This window comes from Labrus bergylta, chromosome 16 (genome assembly GCF_963930695.1).
Source record: "Labrus bergylta chromosome 16, fLabBer1.1, whole genome shotgun sequence".
NCBI classification, from domain to species: Eukaryota; Metazoa; Chordata; class Actinopteri; order Labriformes; family Labridae; genus Labrus; species Labrus bergylta.
In genome coordinates this window covers 11,286,139-11,309,005 of record NC_089210.1, presented here as the reverse complement: position 1 = coordinate 11,309,005, position 22,867 = coordinate 11,286,139, and the positions used below count along the sequence as shown (strand labels likewise).

The 22,867-nt window shown below is 40.0% G+C and overlaps 1 protein-coding gene across 3 annotated transcripts; it reads right to left on the bottom strand.

Moving 5' to 3' along the window:
* Positions 1 to 6,906: 6,906 nt before the first annotated feature.
* Positions 6,907 to 21,768, bottom strand: atp6v0a1a (ATPase H+ transporting V0 subunit a1a). 3 transcript variants are annotated; one of them, XM_065964963.1, is made up of 22 exons: positions 21,663 to 21,768; positions 20,287 to 20,449; positions 19,425 to 19,503; positions 19,137 to 19,234; positions 18,917 to 19,045; positions 17,982 to 18,061; positions 17,195 to 17,321; positions 16,913 to 16,995; positions 16,734 to 16,827; positions 15,096 to 15,308; positions 13,043 to 13,193; positions 12,659 to 12,798; positions 12,319 to 12,485; positions 12,139 to 12,229; positions 11,708 to 11,826; positions 11,388 to 11,604; positions 11,168 to 11,275; positions 10,955 to 11,062; positions 10,237 to 10,281; positions 9,596 to 9,713; positions 9,279 to 9,453; positions 6,907 to 7,931 (listed from the first exon to the last, which is right to left on the bottom strand). In XM_065964963.1, exons 2-22 carry the CDS (start codon positions 20,401 to 20,403, stop codon positions 7,838 to 7,840), a joined length of 2,553 nt encoding a protein of 850 aa, XP_065821035.1. In that variant the 5' UTR covers positions 20,404 to 20,449; positions 21,663 to 21,768; the 3' UTR covers positions 6,907 to 7,837. The 3 variants fall into 3 exon arrangements, with proteins under 3 accessions (XP_065821035.1, XP_020488260.2, XP_065821036.1); XM_020632604.3 differs by having other exon boundaries at positions 10,237 to 10,254; XM_065964964.1 differs by lacking the exon at positions 10,237 to 10,281.
* Positions 21,769 to 22,867: the final 1,099 nt, after the last annotated feature.

Here is a 22,867-nt window from a genome sequence, read left to right as displayed (position 1 = left end):
GTCCTGAAGTGGGATTACAAAACATTAAGCTCCCGGGAGGCTGGAGCGGCTACATTCTACACTATAGGTCAAAACCATCAGTTACATAACCAGAAATTGTTTGACAGCAGGCTGAACTTTTAAATGTGGTTTTCTCATCTGTGTGCCACTCACAGCGACAGGAACACATGACAAAAACAGTGTTGTGACTGTTATCAAAGATTTGTTTATGTAAAACACTTCGCTAAGCCATAGTCAAATATTTTTTTTGTCACTGGGTGTGTCTTTTGTGTCACAGTTTTGTACTTTAAGACCTTTGATACTTTGAACCTCTTTCAACTAAAAGCCTCTTGAAATTTGGCTTAAAATAATTTTAAAAAATGCATGAATGAGTTTTCTAAATAAAGTTGAGAGTCTTGCAAATCAAACTGATCAGAGGGTATAAATGTTTTTACCAATAAAATTTGAACAGATTATTTTTGCTGCTTTGAGGACGGCACAGACACGTCCTGTTCTTGCACTTCAGTCTGCCTCCATCAATCTTCATGAACACAACCGCAGGTGTTCAAGCTCGCACCTTATGTGAGGGGAACTCACACTTGCCACTTAGGCTATCATCTGAGTGCAAGGTGGGTGAGTAATTGGTTCCTGATTTCGACCAGGTGTGGGAAGTTAAAATCTACTCTTGTGTTCCAGCACCCTGAGCCAACTCATTATCTGAACATCAGATGTAGTTTACATCTACAAAAAAAAGAAGCTTATTCAGCATACCAGGTACCTTTTTACATGACTTGCTCTCCATTCCTAGTCTCTCTCAAAGTGTAGTTCGCTGGTGCTGGGTAGGCCTTTCCTACCCGAGCCGATTGTATTTCTCACTGGCATATAGTGTTTTGTTGTAGGAGTGTTTCCTTGGTCCCCCCCTTACTACTTTCCCCTTTCTCGTCCTATTGCTTGTGATTTTTGAGGTAACGCCTCTGGAATAACTCTGAAGTCCCTATACAGCATAATGTTATCCCAATATATAATATATATTGTTCTGTTACCTTCAAGTGCACGGTAAAATAAAATCAACGGTGTCAGTAATCACCCCGGATGGCAATGAACGTCGGCAGAGACACCTGTGATGGCGTGCCCTTGTTTCCTCATATTCTATGCGTGACCTGCTTGCGTAAGTCGTGAGTAATGGATAAAGCGTTAACCGCTCCTTTCAGCGTTCCTTTTCCTCCATCTGCCTGACCTGCAGCTAGGTTGTGTCTCCTCTTGCCATCATGTCTTTTTTTTCCCTCCCCTGTCTCTGTTAATCTCACTATCTCTAGATCTCTCTCTATGCACCTTTGTTTTCTTCCCCAGAAGTCGATCCTCTTGCACCTTATATAATAATCAAATTCCTTCATGCTTATGTTTCTGATTATACTGTCATAATGGAGAGAATACACTGATGTATGAGAACTCAAGGAAAACTGTGTGTGTACGGGGAAAGGGATCTTAAACACAATCTCTTTTTAAAAGTTTTGAAAAACCGCCTACAACAGCTTACTTCTCTTAAAAATGTAACACAATTTACCTTTTTGTTGTAGAGATAGGCGGATAATCTTGACCACAAAATGTGAGGCTGTCAACATTTTAGCGAGCTGTTCATTTAACATCCTTTACTCTGACCTCTCAGTCACTTCCTCCAAATTAGTTCACTCCTGCTACATTCCAGCAGTGATCTTGATGCAAACCTTTGCAAAGATCTTAAAGATCCACACAAAGCCAACAAGAAGTTCAAGAATTGAGGCGTCTTTATATAGATGAATATCAGGGGCTGGCCGAAGTGGATTTTACCAGGAGGAAAACTGTGGGGAAACTTCTGACAGATACCTGATATCTTAGTCACAAACTGATTTAGTATTTCGCAGAAATAAGACCAACCATATCAAATCAAAGCCTTGACCGTAAATCTCCATGCTTGCTCTAGATGCTGACCGGGACAAATGGAAAAACATTTCTTTCACGTGTTCCTGCAGTGCTTGCAAAAGAAAACAGAAAGGAAGAAAAAAAAAACAGAATTTCCAGAAGAGGCAAAACACTCGTAACCACTGGTAATATGTTTCTCATGGTGGTGCATTCATAGCAGCGAGGGAGGCAAATGCCTTTGGTTAGGAAGAGCTATTTATTCTGTCCCTGGAAACGGTTGAAGAACAACAAAAGCATTCTTAACAAAGAGAAGCACGACCTGATGCTGCAGCCTGTTTTTTTTTTTTTTTTTTCTGTCTGCGGTGACTGTATCCTCCCCTAACGTGGGGGCACCGCTGGCACACATCATACTCGAAGATCCACACAATAGGCACACTCAGTTACGGGAGAACTTTTCAACTCAAAAGCGGTGTAAGGAACCCAACCGAAACAAGAGAACCCTGCTAAGTTAATTCTTTAATGGTTCAAAAAGGTCCATGTGGGTAAGCTCAATGGAGAAAAATAAAAACACTCCAAGTTCTGTTGTTTAGATTTGCAGGATGCAGTGCACACGATTCCACTAACATGTACTAAAAGTTCAGTTTAAAACAAACACATATTCACCAGAGGACCCACAGTGAACTCTGTCCGCTGAATCACTACAGGCTTGGGAGGGAGTTCAAATTTTCAGACTGACAGGGAACAGATTCTGGTGGTCTGAATGTCTCAAGCTCTTGATTTTTAACCACATGACTCTACTTGTTTACTATGGCACTGGATTAAGGAGTGCCATTTAAGGTTTAGACACGTGCTGTTCTCTGAGAAAAAGTTCATATGATAGTCGGCCATTTCTCTTCTGAACTCACCTACTGTTATTTTTATTTTTTACATTCTCTACATTAGTTTATTGCATATCAGCTAAAAGTTGCTAGCTGTTTGCTCTATTTAGAGATCAAAATAGGGAAGTAGGGGCTTCTTTTCCCAAGTAAAAATATGAGACAACTCGTAATTTGAAAACTATGAAGGTGTGAGTTGAAAAGTCAGCAGTCAGTAACATTAATCATGAATAAATACATTTAATTTAAAGGAAAGAAATCAAATGTTATTGCGGAATTTCAGACGGAAGGCTTTTTTAACTATATTTTAATCACGCATGATGTCGACAAAGACAGGTCAGTGAATGTCTTCGAAGTGGTGAAACGATCACTTCTCACAAGGGAGAATTGTTTGTGTTTGTGATAAAGGCTTTTTCTAGCAGGAGCTCTCTAAGCTTTTAAAGCTAATTCTGTTTGTTTGTGTTGGCCGTGTAAGCTGCCACTTGTTGATGTATCAGCTTTTAAGTGACTTTGAGACGTAGTGGCGCCCTTTTGTGGGCATGGCGACTTGTCAGTGGAACTAGTTGCCTCCAAGAATATTTCCAAGCTTTTCCTGGAGCCTTGCTTCGTGCGGGAGTCAGTTGTTGAATCTTTTACACAATTGTCACTTTTTATTGGTTTCCTCCTTTTTCTTTTTCTTTTATTATGGAATTGTGTATTATATAATTCACACAGGGGAATGGAGATCTTGGTGTGTCCGTGTGCATGTCTAACACTGTCCTTGCTGTTGCATTTTCATATTGTTTAAAGCTTCCTGATGTAATCAGCAAATCGGTGTGTAATTAAAGAGCTGGGAAACAAAAGCTAAAGGGTCAGAAAGATCATGGCAAACTGTTTGAAAGACAATGTTATTTTGGGACCTGGTAATAAACCCCAGTGGTGTGTGAAGGTACAAGACCTTTGAACAAAGAACGGCTTCCGCTCTACCAGCTCTACCTGGCCTTCTATTAGCCCAATGGACCTGGTTGTCACTCATGTTTGCTCGAGAGTTTTTGCTCTGTGTGGAGGGATCATTTGTAATGTTGCAGTGTATCGTAATAACATTAGAGACTTTATTTTCCCCGTGTAACAGATGAATGTCTAAAGGGGTAAAAAAAAATATTAGGACGAGGACAGATTATTTCTGCCCTGCATACACTGAAAAGCGAGCTCAGAGCAAACAACATCCACAAAAGTGTTGTTCTGATTGTTGGTCCAACACTTTGGTCAAACTAAATATGTTAATATGTATAGATGGATCATTTTACAGCCCAACCCAGCGAGTGCGAGGTCTAGATTAAACAACTTTTTATAGCCTATGTATGTTAAAAGTACAGTTAGATGAATGAATATGTATTTACTCACTGGACAGGGATTTCTTTTCTTGTGTTTAAATCCTTTGATTTAAAAAGGACTGTGTTTTGTCTTTGTCAGATATTGCCCTATTGCATTTAAGACACATAATTAATAATTTATCCATAACTGTACAGTGGCGTGACATGTGAGATGGTCCTGAAATGATGGCATTTGTTTGTCCGGGAGTCTTGCAGTGGGCATGACATTTTGTGTGGGTGGAAAAGAGCACATCAATTTTATTCTACAGCTGCTGAGCGTGCCTGAGAAACAGAGTACCTCAGAAAGGAAACATTTTTCTTAGTAGTTTTATATCGTCTCACAGAGATGCAGAAGGTGGTTGACTCCCGACAGAACAAAACATCAACTAAACTGATGCTTGTGTTCTTCAGGCTATTGGACTCTGATAAATCACTGTCAAATTACAACTGCAATGTCACTGCACATGTGCAAAAACTGTGCTTTTCACGTCATTTGTTTTTCACTATTTCTAACTGGATAATACACCATCTAAAACCACTGTTTTTGAGTGTCTGCTGGAAGATACCAAGCCTGAAGCACAAGAACAGCTGCAAGAGCATCCCTGTTATCTCAAGAGAAAAATCTACTATAACCTTACAACACAAACAACATTCCTTAAGACAGTGCTCTGCCAAACAAAAGTGCACTTACTGTTTGACTTAGATGAAGGGGCAAAACAATAATCTCACTCTCTCATTGGGGTTCATGCTTTGAAACGGGAAAGTAAAATTCCCTTGATGTGTAAACATGGCAGGATTTCTGGGGCTCTTGTGCAAGCTTGCTCTCACCCCTGGTTATACATGACACGCTGGGAAATATCAAATTAAATGAGCTTGTCAAAGAAAAAACTGAAAGATAAATAAAGGGTGCTATTATTACTTTGAGCTGTTGTGGCTAATAGCAGCAACGCCCCCCCCCCCCCCCCCCCCCCAAAAAAAAATACACAGGAAAGAGAACATGATGTTCATGAGGTCGGCTGATGGTTTTTATAGGGAGGCCTCCCATGGTGCTAGAGGCATGAGACTAGTTTAGACTTAAGGTTTCCTTTCTGAAGAAAGGTTTTTATTATATGGCACATTTAAGTGTTATGGTGGAAGTGAAAGTTTAAAGAGCTCTACTTTTGTATAATTTGAGGTACTTATCTTCAAACTTCCACTAAGTCTACTGAGTTACTCTCCAGCTTCAGATTAATAACAGTTAGGGCTATGAAAACATAAATCATGATGTCAATTTACAAGGTTAGATAATAATTAATTGATCCCTGGGGGGAAATAAGCAAGCTACCCATACTGAAATGTTTCTGCCCTTTTAAAATGGGCGGAGGCAGGATAATTGTGTTTTGACTCATTATAAAATAATTACCTGTAACTGGCAAGACTGAGCAAAGCCAGTGGATTACACAACAAGTTACGTGTTAAAGGAGAGGCCAATTATTCAAAAAGTACACACCTGTATAAGAAGTGTCGTAAGTTGTAGTAAGTCCCCTCACTTACTTAATAGAATACTTATTAGATACTCCCATTGGGCGGCAGTAGCTCAGTCTGTAGGAACTTGGGTTGGGAACCAGAAGGTCGCCGGTCCAAGTCCCGGTGCGGACCAAATATGGAAGATGGCCTGGTAGCTGGAGAGGTGCCAGATCACTTCCTGAGCACTGCCGAGGTGCCCTTGAGCAAGGCACCAAAACCCCCTCCCCACCATCAGCTCAGGAGCGCCCGCTGTGGGCAGCTCCATCACTCTGACATCTCTCCATTAGTGCATGTCCATAGGAGCCTGTTTGTGCATGTGTGTATTTCAGCCTGTGTGTGTGTGTAGCATGATAAACAGAGTGTAAAAACAGAATTTCCCTTTGCGGGGATCAATAAAAGTAAATCTTAATCATTTATTTTAAACAAAAAAACGACCATGTATCTTTTTTTCCAGACACTAAGTTCAGCAATGAAGCAGACAAGATCATTCATCTGCATAGACAACAGTAGCAGCTTTAATCAAAGCATACAGGGACACCACAACTCTCATTCCTCACAGCCCACTGTAACACAGCTTGTTCAATAGCACCACCAAGAGGACTCTTTACACACAGAACACCTCTGAAGAACAGTCACACTTTTAAAGGTGGTTTTTTTACAACTGAGGTTTTATTTTATTTTCTGGCTAAGTATGTGAAATGTATCCCCCACTGTGGGTCATTGATGATAAGTAATTAAGTAGACTTGCTCATGTGCTGTACCTCAGTACAATATTGAGGTACTTGTTAACATCTTCTCCACCAGAGGGAAATATTATTACTTCTCTAAAATTGTGCAATTCCTGTCGGAAATTATTTTAGAGGGGGTGTTTAGTAAAAGAATGTAAATACTGAACTGTACCTCTAGATCTTTACCTTTTTAATAGTTCTTGTCTAGCAATCCACTCTTTAACTGAGGATAGAGATACTTTAACACGTTGACACGAGATGCTTGTATTTCAAAAATTCATATCTTGACTCCCAACAGATATTTTGTCAGAAGGTTTTAGGTCTCAAATACATATCAGTAGGGAAACAAATCAAAGAGTCTCTGTGTGATTTGCACTTGGATTTAAAAACCTTAAATTACATCTTGTGAACAACACAACCACACTTTCGAATTTGATCGCTGGTAACTTAAAACCCAAAAACAATTGCAAATGGTTTTTTTTACAAGTTGTATTACTTTGAAGAAAATTCTAAATAGATTTAAGTGTAAAAAGGAATAAGAGAAACAAACAAAACAAAAAGCACATCTTTAGCCAGCTCTTTTCAATTTATTGAAAGAAATGCACAATAAATGCAGGTGGAAAATGATTTCTGAAGAATCATTCTTTTCGTACATGTCTTTTGAAGCATGGCAATGACATTTTTTTTTAACTTTGAACACCTGAAATCACCAGATACAACAAAACCAACTAGACATGTGCTTGATTCTTAAAGAAAATTGATCACTAAACACAAAGGGCAATGATAGCAATGTTAGAGCACAACATTGGATTAAACAGTCAGTGTGTCTCCCATCTTCAAAGCACTGACTGGATAACTTTAAACTCTATTCCCTTTGGACCTTCACAGCTCTTTTTTTAATGGGGTCAGTAAGCAGTGTAGGAGAGGTCTGCATGTGCAAAGAGGGCGTGTGTTTGAAATCATTAAGAGAAAAGAGATTCTCTGTGAACAAGATGTTGCATAAAGACAATACAAATACAAAGATAACTAGTAGTAAACACTTCTGTCCCTTTACTCACCATGCATTTGCAACTAACTGACCTCATTTCTGTTTGTTAGTGCAACACTGCCATTTGGAAAAAATGCATGTTTCATATAGGGAATGAAATAAAGGGGAGAATACATAAATAATATTGAACTAAATAAAACACAAGTGAAACAACATTTATTTCACTAAAACAAGACACATATTACATAACAGAAATTGCTTTTTTTATCCAGGAATGGAGACATGAAGCGTTAATTCAGAGTGGATGTTCCAGATTTACAAACTGATCCTAAAGAGAGACGAGAACTTTGAAATAGATATCAGTCAGACAGATATACTCTAGTGGAGTGTCACTAATGTAGATGTGGTAACATCCATCAAATGGAAAACAGCATCACACAGAAAAATCACTTTTCAACACTACATGAATTCGCAAGAGATTAATGACAGAGGAAGACAAGATTACAGCTCTCAGTCTTCAAACCTCCCATCAAGGATGCTTTCAAAGGTGAAGGGCAGGAATTTGAAGCCCTGGCCTGTGTAAAACTTGTTTTGGAACTCCACCCTGTAAAAACAAACCAAAAAATACAATTTTTGAAATAAAAAAAAACAATTAGGCAAAGCATCTGCTTCGGTAGCGCAGGGACACAGTTTGGAGGGGTTTCAGGTTGCATAATGCTGAGCATAGCAGTCCCGTCTGATGACCCTTGCTCCTTATTACACTGTTTGTAACCACCTGTGACTGCTCATGCCTACCGCCCAGCCTGACACCTGAATCTCTTTCCCTCTGGAAACTGATCTGGCTCTATTTTTAGAAGACCAATGCTAATTGATGGCTGGATGACCTTTTACACTGAGGTGCCACAAATACCTCCCATACTGTAGCCTGTCTGGTGTTGGAAAGTAGACAAGCAGAGGAGTATCATTAAAAAATATATATAACCCTGAAATATTTAAATGCAAAAGACATCAGAAATTACTCCAAACTGGTGTTCTTGTCCACCAACTACAAGATAACTGTATAAAGAACAAAAACTGAAGGTTGAGAATAGATTTTGTCACACAGGCCTTACATGTTTTACATGTTCTGATTGTCCCTGAGGCCATTCAGTGAAAACTGATTCACCCAGTGTTGCTGTGTAAAGGATTATCACAGAGGAGAGTGGCTACAACTGAAACATACCCTGTAAGCGTTCCAGTTAAATTCTAAAAAGCAGGATGACATTCAGCATCGCCAGAAAAAGACTTTGATGAATGGACAACAAAGGCCTAGAGTCTTAGACCGTTTGGTGTACCGCACAACAAATCATAAGAGGAGAGCTTTACACGGTCAAGAGCCAGATGTGTTCCAGTGAACCAGCCAGGAAAGAAAGGGGGAGAAGAGGACCCAACATTTGGATTACTTTAATAGATAAACAGCCTTTTCTGACTGTCAAACACACCTTTAAATGTTTTTGTAAAATCTCATTCGTGTAATGATCTGAAGTAGACAGAATGACCTGTGTTATCCTCTGTTTCAGTTTGACTACTGTACATCTACACACAAAAAAATATCTTTCAGGGTAGTTTTTTTTGTGCCAATAGTGGCTACCGTTTCTTATAATTAAAACTAATTCATTTTAGTTTGTAATTTGGTTTAATCGTCTTTTTTACTTTTTCAAAAAAAGCTGAAATCCAGTGAAGATGATCCCAAAAGTGAAAGTGTTTAAAATAACTACTAAAAGAGACAGTGGTCTTGTATCTATACATCTCTTTAGAGGCACCTTGGGATTATCTTCTGAGACAGTGAAATACAAACTGTCCAGCAGATGGAGCTGGAGGTCAAAAATGTTTAGTGCTCACCATTACCAAGTACCTATAGATTAATTTCGTTGGACAATCGTATAAGGACAATAAAGATTACTGAACTCACCAGTGAAGTCGCAGTGCATGCAAGAAGGCTGACAGGCCTTCCATGATGAGTAGAATGGCCACTGTGAGGACAGCAAAGAAGTAAAAGACTATGGCTACGAGAATAAAGCCTCCGAGCTTGCTGGTGGCGGAGAGGCCAATATGCATCACCATAGACCACAACACCTCCGACAACTCTGTGCATGGGGAAAAGACAGCAAAGATGTAATCGTCTCAACATGTCAATCTATTTTCATAAGTATGTGTGTATCAATATGAACATAATATTAATAGTGACATTTTTTTTTTGTAATAAAAAGGATGAAGAGTGTGACTTACGAGCATGAGCCAGACTGAGGGCCCAAAGCCTCAGATAAGAGGCAGTGTTAGAGATACAGCCCAGGCAGTACTCTATGGTGTGGATTGCCTGATGCACTGCCACATCTCCAAAGTCAAACTGTGGGCAAAAAGACATAACTGTACATCAGCCCCAATCTTTAGAATGCACCGTCTCTACCAAAAGGTCCCGAGGTCCACATTGGAGAAGTCTGGTTCATTGTGTGTGCATGATCATTCAGGTAAGCGATAGGAAAGCCTGTTCCCCCATGTATATCTACAAAGCCCCCAAAATTAAAACAAGCATCAACCTCTATGGACCCTTTAAACCCAGATAATCAGCTGCCCTGCTTATGCCCCATGCACATCACGGCTGTAAGGAAGCACTGTCCTACTGGCACCAATGGTTTGTGAAATCCCTGTAAGAAATGTTCCAACAACAGAATCCTAGAAAACACCGACCACACACACACACAGACAGACGATGTCTAACGCCCTAACAGACACCACTAAGAGCAGCGATGGTTAACGCCGTACAAAGCTGACGAAACGAGGGGCAGACAGAGACAGGTTTACAAGACATGCACTTTGACAGCAGGGGGAAAGGTTTCAGGGATGAGGTGCAGCATGAGCGCCCGTCCTACCTCTTCCTCTGCACGGGCCTTGACAGCAGGTGACAAAAGGCAACGCTTGGTTATTGACAGCAAACACACACCCAGATGGACAGACATCAGTCAACAGGAAAGTAACAAAAGAAATCAGTTACTCGCTTACAAAAGGAAGGAGGGCGAACCCAACATGAGAGGATGACAACACTGCAACATGTGCAGTCAGGGCATTTTAAATAATGACTCTCTTTAAAAAAGAGGCCCACATCTAACCCCTCAGGATTCAGCGAACATGTTTCCAAAGAGTGATCCAGCTCTTCAGGATGTACAACAAACAGCTGAGAGGTCTAATTTTCCAAGTTTTATCACACTGGATATTCTTTATATTTTAAAGGCAAAATACAAACACAAAACTGGACTTAGAATAACATAATACATCAAATAACTAAATCAATTACATTAGTTCATTTAATCTCTCCACAAAATTCACAGTAATGCAAGAGTGGCCGTGTGAGGCTTGTTAAACATCTTTTTCCAAAACCAGGCATTAATCCATTATTGATATAATTCACTGCTACAGTGGAAGTGGAAACATGAGGTGTTGGTTTCTGTTTCCAGTCTTGGCTGGTTGAATAAATTATTCAAAGATGTGAGTTGATCCTATGACCTGTGTTCCAACAGCCCATTCACCCCTCTTATCAAACTTCTGGCCTGCCATTTCTCTCTCTCTCTCTCTTTTGAAATGCCTCCTTACCTCAGGCTCCTCCTCTGACTGCTGCGACAGCTGGTCATGCTGGATGATTTCAGCCTCATCCTCTGTGGGTCCATTGCCCACTCTGATCCCTCCAAAGTTTTGTGTACCCTGAAGTAGAGGTTAAATGGCATCATTAATCTTGATGAGATGTCCCTTTGTTTGCTGATAATGCAGTTATAAAGAGACACCACTTGCAGATTGTCTTTTTCTTACCATGTTTTTCCGCCACAAATACTGTCTCCTCATAACTAGAGTTTTCACTATCAACATACAGGGAACACAAGCCAAGGCGATTATCACCAAGAGTGATTGAATGGCCATCTGCATGTTAAAAGAGGGAAGACAAAAAAACAAAAACAGAACATTATATTGGTGTTGTTGGTTTTCGAACAGGACAAAATGATGATAGAGGTTACTAACAAGTGTAACTGACCTGTCCCCTGTAGAGAGGTTTAACATTGGGGTCATTGTAGTTGAAGAGGAACATGTTTATAAAGGCGATGAGGAGACTGGGAGCCTCCCTGGATGACAGTGCATCGTATGACAGCCATTTGTAGAAGATTAGAAGGGCAAGGTAGCCGAACAGACTGGCCATGAAGACAATCTCAGGGATGAATCCCAGGTAGATGTTCAGGGGCTTCTTGAAATACCTTTTGAGAAACGCAAACAGTCACCAGTTTGCCATAGAAATCATGCACGCGTTTAAAAAAAGAAAGAAGATATGCAGGCATCAATGGGGATGAAAAATCTCACAGGTGGTTGAAGAGACTGAGACTGACTCCAAACAGCATGTGGATGACTCCCAGGATAACAGACATCTTCATTTTAAACGAGTTCAGGAATGTCAACTTGTTGGTGGCGATGTTCCATATCTTAGAGACAAGACGATAAAAAGACCAACATCTTCATTGATGATTAACATATGCTTGCATTGAATGTTGGCTAGATTCCTTTAAAGATATTCAATCACAGTTAACATTGCTAGAGAAGAACGTTATTGTTAGCACTACTATTGTGACTGATTCATTATTTTTAACCCATGAATAATCTAATGCCAAGAGTTGACTTGATAGCATGTAATGAGTAACAATTGAGCTAGTTTTAAAAAAAAAAAAAAAAAAAAGGCACAATAAAAGGAAAGGCACAATAAAAGGAAATATAGATTACAAAAGAAAAATATTTACCGGATCGATGCCAATGGGGTATGGCCCTTTGAACACTCCATCAACAGCTGGGTCCAACTGCAAAACTTTACTGTTTTCAAGTGTTGCAAACCTAAACAACAAGACAGGACACAAAAAGAGATTTACAAACTTGAATACTGCTAGCTATAGCGGTCACTAGGAATAAGCAATGATGCTTACGTCCAGTTTCCTCCTACTCGAGCATCAAACATGGGCCTGACACTCCAGCCAGAGCCAAACACATTGAGGGACTTGGAGAAGCAGTCGTTGTAAATGATCCCAGTGTAGATGGAGAATATTCCCATCAGCAGGATGATGTAGCGCCCTGCAAACACCATGCTGAACATCTGCCACCAAAGAAACAATGACAGACAAACTGAAATCAAATATGCTTCTCAAAAAAAAAAAAAAAAAAAAACAACAACAGAAAAGCCATTCACAGCTATTGGAGCATTGGGGCTGATATGCTTAAAGTAAGGATGGCGTAGGAATGATCGGATGGCGATGATGGGATCCATACCTCATTGTCGTTCTTTTGTGCCATCAGCCTGCTCTCTCTCAACACAAGGTAGAGGGCAGCGCACGTCATGAGCACCCCGTGGCCCAGGTCACCAAACATAACAGCAAATAGGAAGGGGAAGGTGATGATGGTGTATGGCGCTGGAGACAAGGAGGTAGGGGGGGGAGGCATCACATGAGGGGGTGTGCAAATGAAACAATGCATGAGTAAAACATAAGACAATACACAACATGTCCTCTGATGGTGAGGGGATAATGGGTGATGAGGCAGCAAGTGACTGTAGTTTAAGGCCGCTACACTGACTTTAAAAAAAAAAAATGCCTCAAAGATACAGGATTACCCCGCTGGTCGGGTTAACTGATGTACAGAGAAAGGTGTGCTAACCTGGGTTAATCTCACGGTAGTTGCCAATTCCATAGGCATCCACGATGTTTTGGAAGCCTGAAGTGAACTTGTTGGTCTTGTTAAAGGTGGGTGGGGTCTGCTTGGTCTGCATCCTATTGAGGATGGAAGGCACTGTGGAGCCGCTCTTCTCCTAAGAGACAAAAGACACAAGAGTATGATAGATATGACCTTTCTTTCACAGATTTGAGCAACTGGAATATTTCTGAAATGGATATTGAGAGAAACGTAATGTCCTCAATATTTTTTAATCTCTTTAACTTTCTCAGACTTTCGCTGGGAACACAAAAAGCTAAGTGAACATGAATGAAACGGTATCACTTCGGATTCTCTCTCATTTTTTATTTTAACGAGTCTCACAGCCAAAAACGTCCCTCATATTATATCTTGTCTTGAGTATAATCTTATTTCAATGAACTGATTAAAATTAAAAAAAAAAATATATATATATATATATATATATATACACATACATACATACACACACACACACACACACACACACACACGTATTTACATTGTCTGAGTTCAAAATGCCTACTAGGACAGCTTTGTAGAAGGTCAAGTGGCACAGATACAATCTTGATACCAACAACCAAAGTCTCATGTTTCAACAGCAATTAAAATAACGACAGCTGACAGATAAACTCAGTGCAGAGACAGTGGGCCTTGTGTAGTACTACTAAATATCCACACTCAGCATACACAAATATAAGGTCTTTTTTATTTAAAGCTTCTGTGTGGAGTTTTTAGCAGGTTAATGCAACAGACTTGTATACTGGTGCCTCTATGACCTAGAAGATATTCAGCTGCAAGACCGATCATTTATTACATAGTTGTAATACAAGTTTGTAACCACTGCCTCCAAGTGTCAGACATAAGTAACTACAGCACGCTGCAGAAATAACACTTTTCTACATTCTCTAAAGCAGAGATTCAAAGTCTGTGATACATTTGGCTGCTAAAAGCCAGAGACAGGATAAGACCTTCAAAGATGAAAGACATATCATTTTGTCCACAGGGGGCCAAAATTGACACAAACCAAAAGTTCCTCACATGAGCTTAAATGAATTTTTCTAAAACTTGTCCAAATCTGGCCCACAAAATCTCCAACAAAAGGGGGTTCCATTTCAAGTAGCTGCTAATGTAGCCAGCTCACATTGCTGCATCAAGCTGCTAATCTTATGCAGAGAGAAGAGTGAGATGTAGATACTGTCCAACTGCACACCCTCAGATTTTCTATTGTCATTTTCAGATTTGTAATCTTCAAACTCAACTGGCATTGTCTCAAATTAGACTTGACTGCAGCACTACCAAAATCAAAAGTGTCCTTTGAACACTTTCAGAGTAGTGTGCTCCTAGCCCTGTAATCAACCTTTAGTGTATAACGTACAGAAAAGCTATATTTTAATTCAAAACTTTAGACCAAGAGTTCAGTAGTTCAGACAACAGATAAAAGAGATTCTCCACTGTGAACAACAATTTCTAGCTGAGAACATTGTTGCATATATAATGAACAAAAATGTCTAGCATAGAAGAAGACAGATTTGCCACCAATATTAAAACAGCATTTGGTCTTGATCACAGCAGGGTGAGCAGCGGGCTAACCTGCTTTGTTTACTGTTTTCAGCAGCTGGGATAGCTGCAGCCCCGTCCTCCATCAACTGCTATCTACTAGTTTTCACCATGATAGGAATAAGATGCAACTAGAATAATTTTGGTTTATTAAAAAAAAAAAAAAAAAAAAAATACATAAGCAAAATATTGTGTAAAACTCTGACATGTTTCTCTTGTTGGTGATGATCCAGTGGAATAAATACCGGTAAACCTTAAGGCATTGTAAACAAATGAATATCTGAGAACAAACCAAATGTTAAGACTTGTTTGTTTTGAGAAACTGGTTCTGCTACATTCAACACAAGGAGAGGTTGAGCCTATTGTCTAAAAATAAATGAAATGTCTTTTCTATCCAATATGAACCTCCTAAATGGTGTTTTAAAAAAAATCACAATCACCCTTGTGCTCAGTTACTCACCGTGCCCCTGCGCAGAGCAAACTGGATGGAATCCAGGTCGGAGACGGGACACCACACCTCAGCGATCAGACACTTTTGAGTGACGTCAATGTTGCAGAGGTTGAGGGTGTGGTAGATGGCCTTCATCTTCCTCACCTTGATGAACCACACTCTGACTGTCTTTGCTGCAGCCTGCAGGACCCTCTGCCTGTGATCCTCAGTCTGGTTCAGCACCTTTGGGGTGAACAGGAGTAGAATGATCGTTATGAGAATGGAATCTTTAACATGACTGTATTACATATTGTTCATTGTCGCACTACGATCAGAAAAGACTGGCACAGTGAGAAAACTAAAGAGAGCAGAAGTGGGTTTAAAGGACTGTTTAATAATCCGTATGGATTTTTCCAAAAGAGACATAGGATTTAGCTAGGTATGCTGCTATATGACTCACATTCAAAGCCAAGTCCCATGATGAGCAAATCGAAAAATATTTCAGCTCTTTGCTGTCTGGCTACAGGCGCGGTCTCGCCTGCTGCGGAGAGGCTTAATGGCTGACACAAAGCTCATTGTTTTTTCCCCACCCAAATAGCCAGACATTCTCCCTCAGCCCTCATAGCAACAAACAGAACATTCACACACTGGAATCATCTCAAATATGTCTAGTTTGAGCAGCTTCTGTCATAGTGTCATAGTCCTACAACATCTGAGTATGTGACAAGAGAACCAAGTTGACACAAGTGGCCGACTGACTGAAGTTAAAGTTGAAATGCACGTGTAAGAGAAGAGCAGAAACTACAACAAAAGCTGGATCTGTTATATGGAAGTATGTGTGCCATGATGTAAAAGTATCAGACAAGAAACATTTCAGCTCTTATTTACAAAGCTTGAGGAAGGAGAAATTCTGTGGGGCTCCCGATGGCACAAGATGACACGTTACTAGAAGGATTTGACAATGCAAGTACAATAATAACTGTGAGGTTTCTATGGAGAGAGTCTGCCTGCTAGAAGGCCGTCATTAGCCATTAGAGGGCAAAGCTAGACATCCAAACAGTTGTTTAGCCTGTAGGGTTTGGTGTTCACACACGTCACAATTTAGGATTAAATCAACTGCTATGGAATTTTTTTTTTGCAATGGAGTAAGTCAAAATATGCAAGACTCCAGAAAACCACTTTTAGAAAAACTAGGGAGGAAGGGGAGTTGTCACAGTTATTGTAAGAAATACAGTATGATAGTAACTGAGTCATCTAAAAGAGCATTTATGATCACTAACCACCCCATCTATCATCCTTAAAGTAATCAAGTCACATATGAATAGTAGCAGTAATAAAAGTAAAAGTTAAATGAATTAAATTAAGACAATAATACTCCTCATTTGTGCAGCCTATTCAAATAAAATGATGCAAGTTATCTGGCTTAGAGAGTAGGAAGTAAGTGGAGAGTGAATAGTGAAGTGCAGATGAAATTTCTTAATGACTTTCTGTAACTTCCTCTGACAACGATCTGCACAACACTTTGGGGGGGGGGGGGGGGGGGGGGGGAACAGTCTTCCTGACCATGCACAAACAAAGAGAGTACTAACCAGTTTTTAAATGTTCTATGTGCAAGTCAGCGTTTATAAGTCAACACTGCATGGCGGTTTTGCCTGCAAGTGTTTTTACCATTTGCAGATCCTCAATTCGTGCGTTCACCCCTGCCAGCATCTCTTTCCTCTCCTGGGGAGTTTCTGGACACGGGTACAGGGTTGCCCTGAACCTTAAGACAGGAAAAGTAGAACAGATTAGGATCTGTTTGCCAGGAGCATCCTGCCAAATTGTAGAAATGTTTGGTAGAGACTAACCCCTCACAGATCTTCTTGACTCTATTCTTAAGCTGGTCACCCTGGAAGAAAATGATGAAGACAGACTTGTGGACCTGGTCGCCCTGTGGGGAAAAAAAAAAAGTTACGTTTAGGACTTTGAGAGAAGAGAGCACTGAAACAGACACTAAATACAAGACACTAAAACAGACACTAAATACAGACACTAAAACAGACACTAAATACTAACTTGACACTAAATACAAGCTACGTAACTTTTAGAGACAACTAAACACGACTCTGTTTAAAAAGATCAGTTCTGACCGTAGTCGGGTCCTCCAGAGGATCTTCAATGTCTGCCTGCCTCAGGAAAACATTTCCTCTGCAGACTCTCCACAGCATCCTCTCGAATGTGGGAATACGTTCCCTGCCAATCACTCCAGCAACAAATCTGTACCACATGGAAAAAAAATCTTTCACTAATGTTGAAATGTTGAAAATGTTGAACTTGATGTGGATAAAAACTCTTCAATACTCTTCCAAGTTTACTTTTAAATCATAGTCAAAAAGAAGAACTGAGCTCGGACCTGCATACAGAAAAGCAGAGAGTACTTAAAGTTCTGTTTCTCAAACATACAGTATTATCATGAAAGATGCATCCGCTGCATTTTCTGCAGCTTCATAGCCTGATGCCAATAAAAGTCTAGGTACGCGTATTTTTTTTGTTTGTGTAAAAGCCTGAGTTATAACTTCAGCTTGAAAACACATTACATGAAAAGCAAATATATCTGTAGGCAAAAGGGAATCAAGTGAGAGGTTCTTTACATAGTCAATCCAGTTGGCTTCATGTTGTCTATCTGTTTTTTTTAACTCCTAAGAAGTTGTTAAGTTTTACTCAATATCTACAATAACATGAGATTTCCTCTTTAGGTGACCTTTGTCACCTGACTAAGCTGGGCAGTCTGAGCTGCTGTGTGGGAGCTGATTGGCTGGTTGTTACACTCCGCTTACAGTCACAGATGGCTGAAGTGAACAGAATGGAAATCTCCCTGAAAAGAAACAAAAATGTGATCCTTTTGAATTGGGGGAAAGACCACAAAAGTAGACTCACCCGAGTCTGAGAGGAGCCCTGTTAATCTCACTGGGGTCTATGAGGGTGGATGATTCCTCCAGTAAACTGGGATCCTCCATCTGAAGGAAAACCAGTTAACAGATCATCAGCTACAACACACAAACATTTCCTAAACCGCATTGAAACATATACATTCTTGTTAACACTGCTTTTATAGAGCCACTCAAGAGTTTTAATTTACATGAATGTTGCGATGTGGACGGGAGGAAGACACAAGAACTGGTTAATGATTAAAAAGCTACGTGTTTGGCTGAATGATTCACCTCATTTAAAGCCAACTACAACTTGTAAAGATGACTTTAACCGTGTCAGTCAATTTTGTTTTGTTTGTGAAAGCAATGAAGTGGAATTGATGTTGGGCAAAGGTGGGCAGGCAGAGCTTTGTTCCACCACATGAGAAATGTAGACAGGATTAAATCTGTTCAAACAGAAAAGAGGAGTGGATTTGAGGCTTATTAGCTCATATGAATAGCTGGTGTGAGAGGGCCAAGGCCATGTGAGCAACTATAAACGATCACGAGTGAAACACCTTTTGTCAAATCAAGCAGCATAAGCATGCCTTTGTGTGTGGTTATATGTGTGTGTGTGTGTGTGTGTGTGTGTGTGTGTGTGTGTAATGGTGATCAGTGAAGAATTTGTATCAGGCCAATGACAACCAGAAACAGCTCAATTTAGACAAAAAGACTTTCACATTCAGAATTTAAAGTCAGGGTTGGACAATAACCTATAAATACATTTAGACTACACATCATATGTTTATAAAGCCGAATTCAAAGGTTTTATATCTCACAAATATGGCGATTAACACTTGAGAATTCAACGTCAAACTTCTCCTTCAGGCCACCACAGTGTCAGCAAAATAAAGAACCATAACTCCTTTGTTTTGAGGGGCCTACGTGCACAGTAAAGCTGACCTCATCAAAAAACTGCTGAGTGCGGCGCAGGATGTGCTTGAGCTCGGTTAGCTCCAGGAAGTTCTTTTTTAGCGCCTCTTGGTTAGTGTTGATTTCCTTCAGCTCGTTTTCAAGTTTCTCAAATGTGGCCTGTGGTGAGAAAACACAAGTGTCAATGTGGAGACGCAGAGAGTTCACTGTTTATCTCACAGAGAGAGAGGGACAGAGAACGAGCAGTCACCTCCAGGTCGATCATGTCCCTCGGGAAGGGAACTTCAGGGTTCTCTCCTGTGTCGACCATTGGGAGGTGGGCCTTCTTTATTTCTTTCTCCACAAATCCTTCAAGTAACAAGACACAGGAGGGGTTCAGATGTTCATCTAGTCATGTATGCAGTATGAAGGTGAAAATCAAAAAATAAGGGGTTTTATGTTTTTAGAAGACTGAGTTGCTAAAATGTTACCTCCCACCACGGGCTCACGCGAAGGAAGACAAAGGCGTCTCTAGCAAGATGCATCTAATCTCACTTACTCAGTTTTCGATCCATCTCTTCACATCGTCGTACTTCATTGACAAACTTTCGTTGGAACACATTCACATCAGGATTCAGCTGCAAAAAGGACAACATTAGTGAGAGACTGCGGAGTCTCCAGACTTTAAACACATAAATAATCCGCATTGTGCATTAACAACATTTGTAACATAACACTGAAGTGCACCAACGCTAGCGTGCTGCTCCACTATAAATTATTTATTGATGCTGCCAAATTCTACAGCTTTCCACTGACTGTGCTACTCTGACAGTCCATTATTAAACTCTTCCAACAAATGTCAAGAAAACCTTTCTTTTCTATATCATCATTTTATAATATAGCTTCTTAAAGGAGCACTATGTAGATTTGGAAATGAAATTTGAAAGTTGGAGAAGTGAAACAATTCTATGGTTTATTTTCTGAACTAAATACACAAACTTTATTCAAAGGACAACAATGGCTCCCTGGAACACTAAGCTACCAGGAGAGTTATCTGTAAATCTGTACATTTCTACATAGTGCACCTTCAACTATGGAGGGATTCAGTGTGTCATTTTGTTGAATGAAAAAAAACTTAAGATAGCTCAGTTAATACACAGACCTCCTCTGTTACAGCCGATGCTGTATTCTAACACAAAGCTTCCCTCAGGGTGTTCTCATGCCTGGTATGAGGGGTCAGCTGTGACCACATGATGAACATGATGCAGAAGGAACGCACTCTCTCTTGTTCTGCACAACAGGTAATGTTTTTTTTTGGAAAGTGGGGTTTCTTTCCGTCTAAAATATTGAGGAAAAGCAGTGACTGTAGATAAAAATAAATGAATTTTAAAAAAAAGCAGTCATGACAACACTGGACTCACATCCCGGAACTGCACCATCCCGATCTCTCCCAGTTCACTGACACAGCAGTAGGCAGCCTCTGACTGGAGGAAGAGCTGAGCCAAGGTCATCTCCTCACTTCTGAAGAGTTCCCCCATGTTGCTGAAGGATGTGAGCGCTCAGCACCCGTATACCAAACAGAACCTTGAGAAAAAAAAAAAAAAAAATTCTATCATTGGAAGTGAAAACTGACTTTTATTCAAGCTTTCATTACCTGTTCAAGAGTCCCCCCCACCCACCCTTTCAAGCTCAATAAATTCTACATTCAACATGCTTGGCATAGAAGTGTCAAGATCTCTAATGAGGGGGAGCCTGTATCGGTCGTGTGTTACTTTAGCACAGCGGTGAGAGAGAGAGGCAGGGCATGTGGCAAAAAGATCATTTTAAAAACATATCAGTCAGCGTGCCCTCATGCTGATCTCATGATCACTGCAGGAATGTAGTTCACACAGAAAAAGACTTTTCTGCTTTGCAATATTACTTTGACTTTGAATTGGCTACAATTTGGATTATTGACGGAGAGCACTGAATATATAGTTTGTCTTTTAATTAAAAAATAAATAAAATAAAATAAAAAAAAAGGTGAAGATTTTCTGAGATAATCTTGGAAGTCGAGCAGTGCAACCTCCAGCTGTACGACCACACAGGGGCTTATCTCTGGATTACAGGGGAACACGTGACCTGGAGCTCTCTGCTAAACCTCCCCGCTGCATCAAGTGCACATGATCTGCTCTGATAAAGCGAAACAGGTTGAAATACTTGACAAAAAAAAACAAAAAAAACTGTGACACTTTTGAACATTTCATAAGACAGCTGACTCCAAACAGACATTGTGATAATTTGTTGTTAACTTACTGCAGTGTCACCTGTCAAACCTGATAGCTACCTATATATATAAAAAAAAACAACTAATGAAACATTTCCTGGAGCTGGACATCGAACCACTTACACTATTAATCATTAATAATGAACTAAATCGTCTTATGAGCTCGTATAAACCATTTATAACCTCAGCAAAACACTTTTAGTTTACGGATGCTACTCTGATTAGCAGTCGTTGATTAAAGTCTAACTTCAGTAAATACCAGCTAATATAACCTACTTATGAACACCTCTCCTAACAACAAACAACAGATAATCAGTCTGAAGTCAACAACATATTAGAGATATTTTGGCAATGTAACGTTACATAATTATATGGGAGTAGCAAGATAGCTAAAGCTAACTGAGCGCACCTGTTGTTCAATATTTGATTTAACCCACAATACGAACATAAACGCTTCAGTAGTTTTAGAAATGTGTAGCAGATTTATCAATTACAGCAACACGACACTTTTAACAACGTGTCCTTCCTTACTTTTTAGGCGGAGACAGTCTCTCCTCTTCTTTTCCCTTCTCGGTTTCCTCCGCGCAGTTTGTTGTTGCCTGTCGGCAGCTTCAGCAGGCGACTCTGCTGCTGCGTCTTCTTCTTCTTCTTTGGATTTTATTGGCAGCTGGCGTCCAAAAAAAAAGTCGCATTACTGCCACCTGCTGGATTTAGTTATTACTCGCACTCCTCGACAAACCTGTTCTCAAGAGGTATTTAAACAAGCATCTCCCCACACTCCAGAACACTTTTGAAATCTCTTCTTTCTCCTTACTCCATTTGGTCTCTCCGTTGTGCTACATACTTTCTACGCTTCATAACTACATGTTCAACTGTTTCTGCTGGATTGCGTATCTCACAAAGACCGGATGAATGTTTTCCAATGAGTGCTATTAAAATCACTGTGACCAATTCTTAACCTGGTCGTTGCTCCCTCTGTATTTTACTTTATCTATTTCCCTCTGAATTCAGTGTAAAGGTCTTCCCTTTGTCTGATTGTTCCAATATTGTTGCCATTCCTGTTTAATTTTACTCCATGTGACTCGTTTGCCCTCTGACTTAGATAATTTGATGTTAATATCAATGCTCTCTTTCTGTACAGCTTCCTCTGCCAACCTGACCACCTTTTCATTTCCTGCTATACCTGCGTGTGCTGGAACCCCACATGAACATCACATCTGTCCCCTGTTTAACCACCTGGGAATGTGTAAATATGATTTCATATAATACATTTTGACGACTGTGAGATGGTCCTGATAGAATACTGTATAAAGCGCTGACTGAATCATTGCATATCAGCACTTTCCTTCCTTTAATTTGCTCAACACATTCCATTGCAACTAAAATGGCGTACAAACGTTCAGGAAATCTGACATTCTCTTCGCTACTTCAACATTGAATTTTGGGATAAACGCAGCTGATCCTGTTGCATTTGTCATAGGGTCTTTAGATCCATCTGTGTATACTTTCATGCTCTCCATATCTCTGTTCTATGTGTTCATAGAATTCACTAACTAAATCAACATTTCTTTTTCTTTCTTTTATCTTTAGTAACTCCAAGTCTACTTCAGCTGTCTCAAGCATCCACATTGAAACTGGTGGCCATAAAACAGCTGGACTGATATCCTTGTCATACACTCCCATATCTCTCGCCACTCTATCCCCTATCCATCCAAAACTGGACTTAATTGTTCTCT

Excerpts from the sequence above, each read along its gene's own strand:
- atp6v0a1a (XM_065964963.1), bottom strand. The coding sequence starts at position 20,403 with ATGGGGGAACTCTTCAGAAGTGAGGAGATGACCTTGGCTCAGCTCTTC. Across the intron at positions 13,194-15,095 it reads TTGCTCTGCGCAGGGGCACG|GAGAAGAGCGGCTCCACAGT; the intron begins GTGAGTAACTGA and ends TTTGTCTCTTAG. Across the intron at positions 12,230-12,318 it reads CGAGTAGGAGGAAACTGGAC|GTTTGCAACACTTGAAAACA; the intron begins GTAAGCATCATT and ends CTTGTTGTTTAG.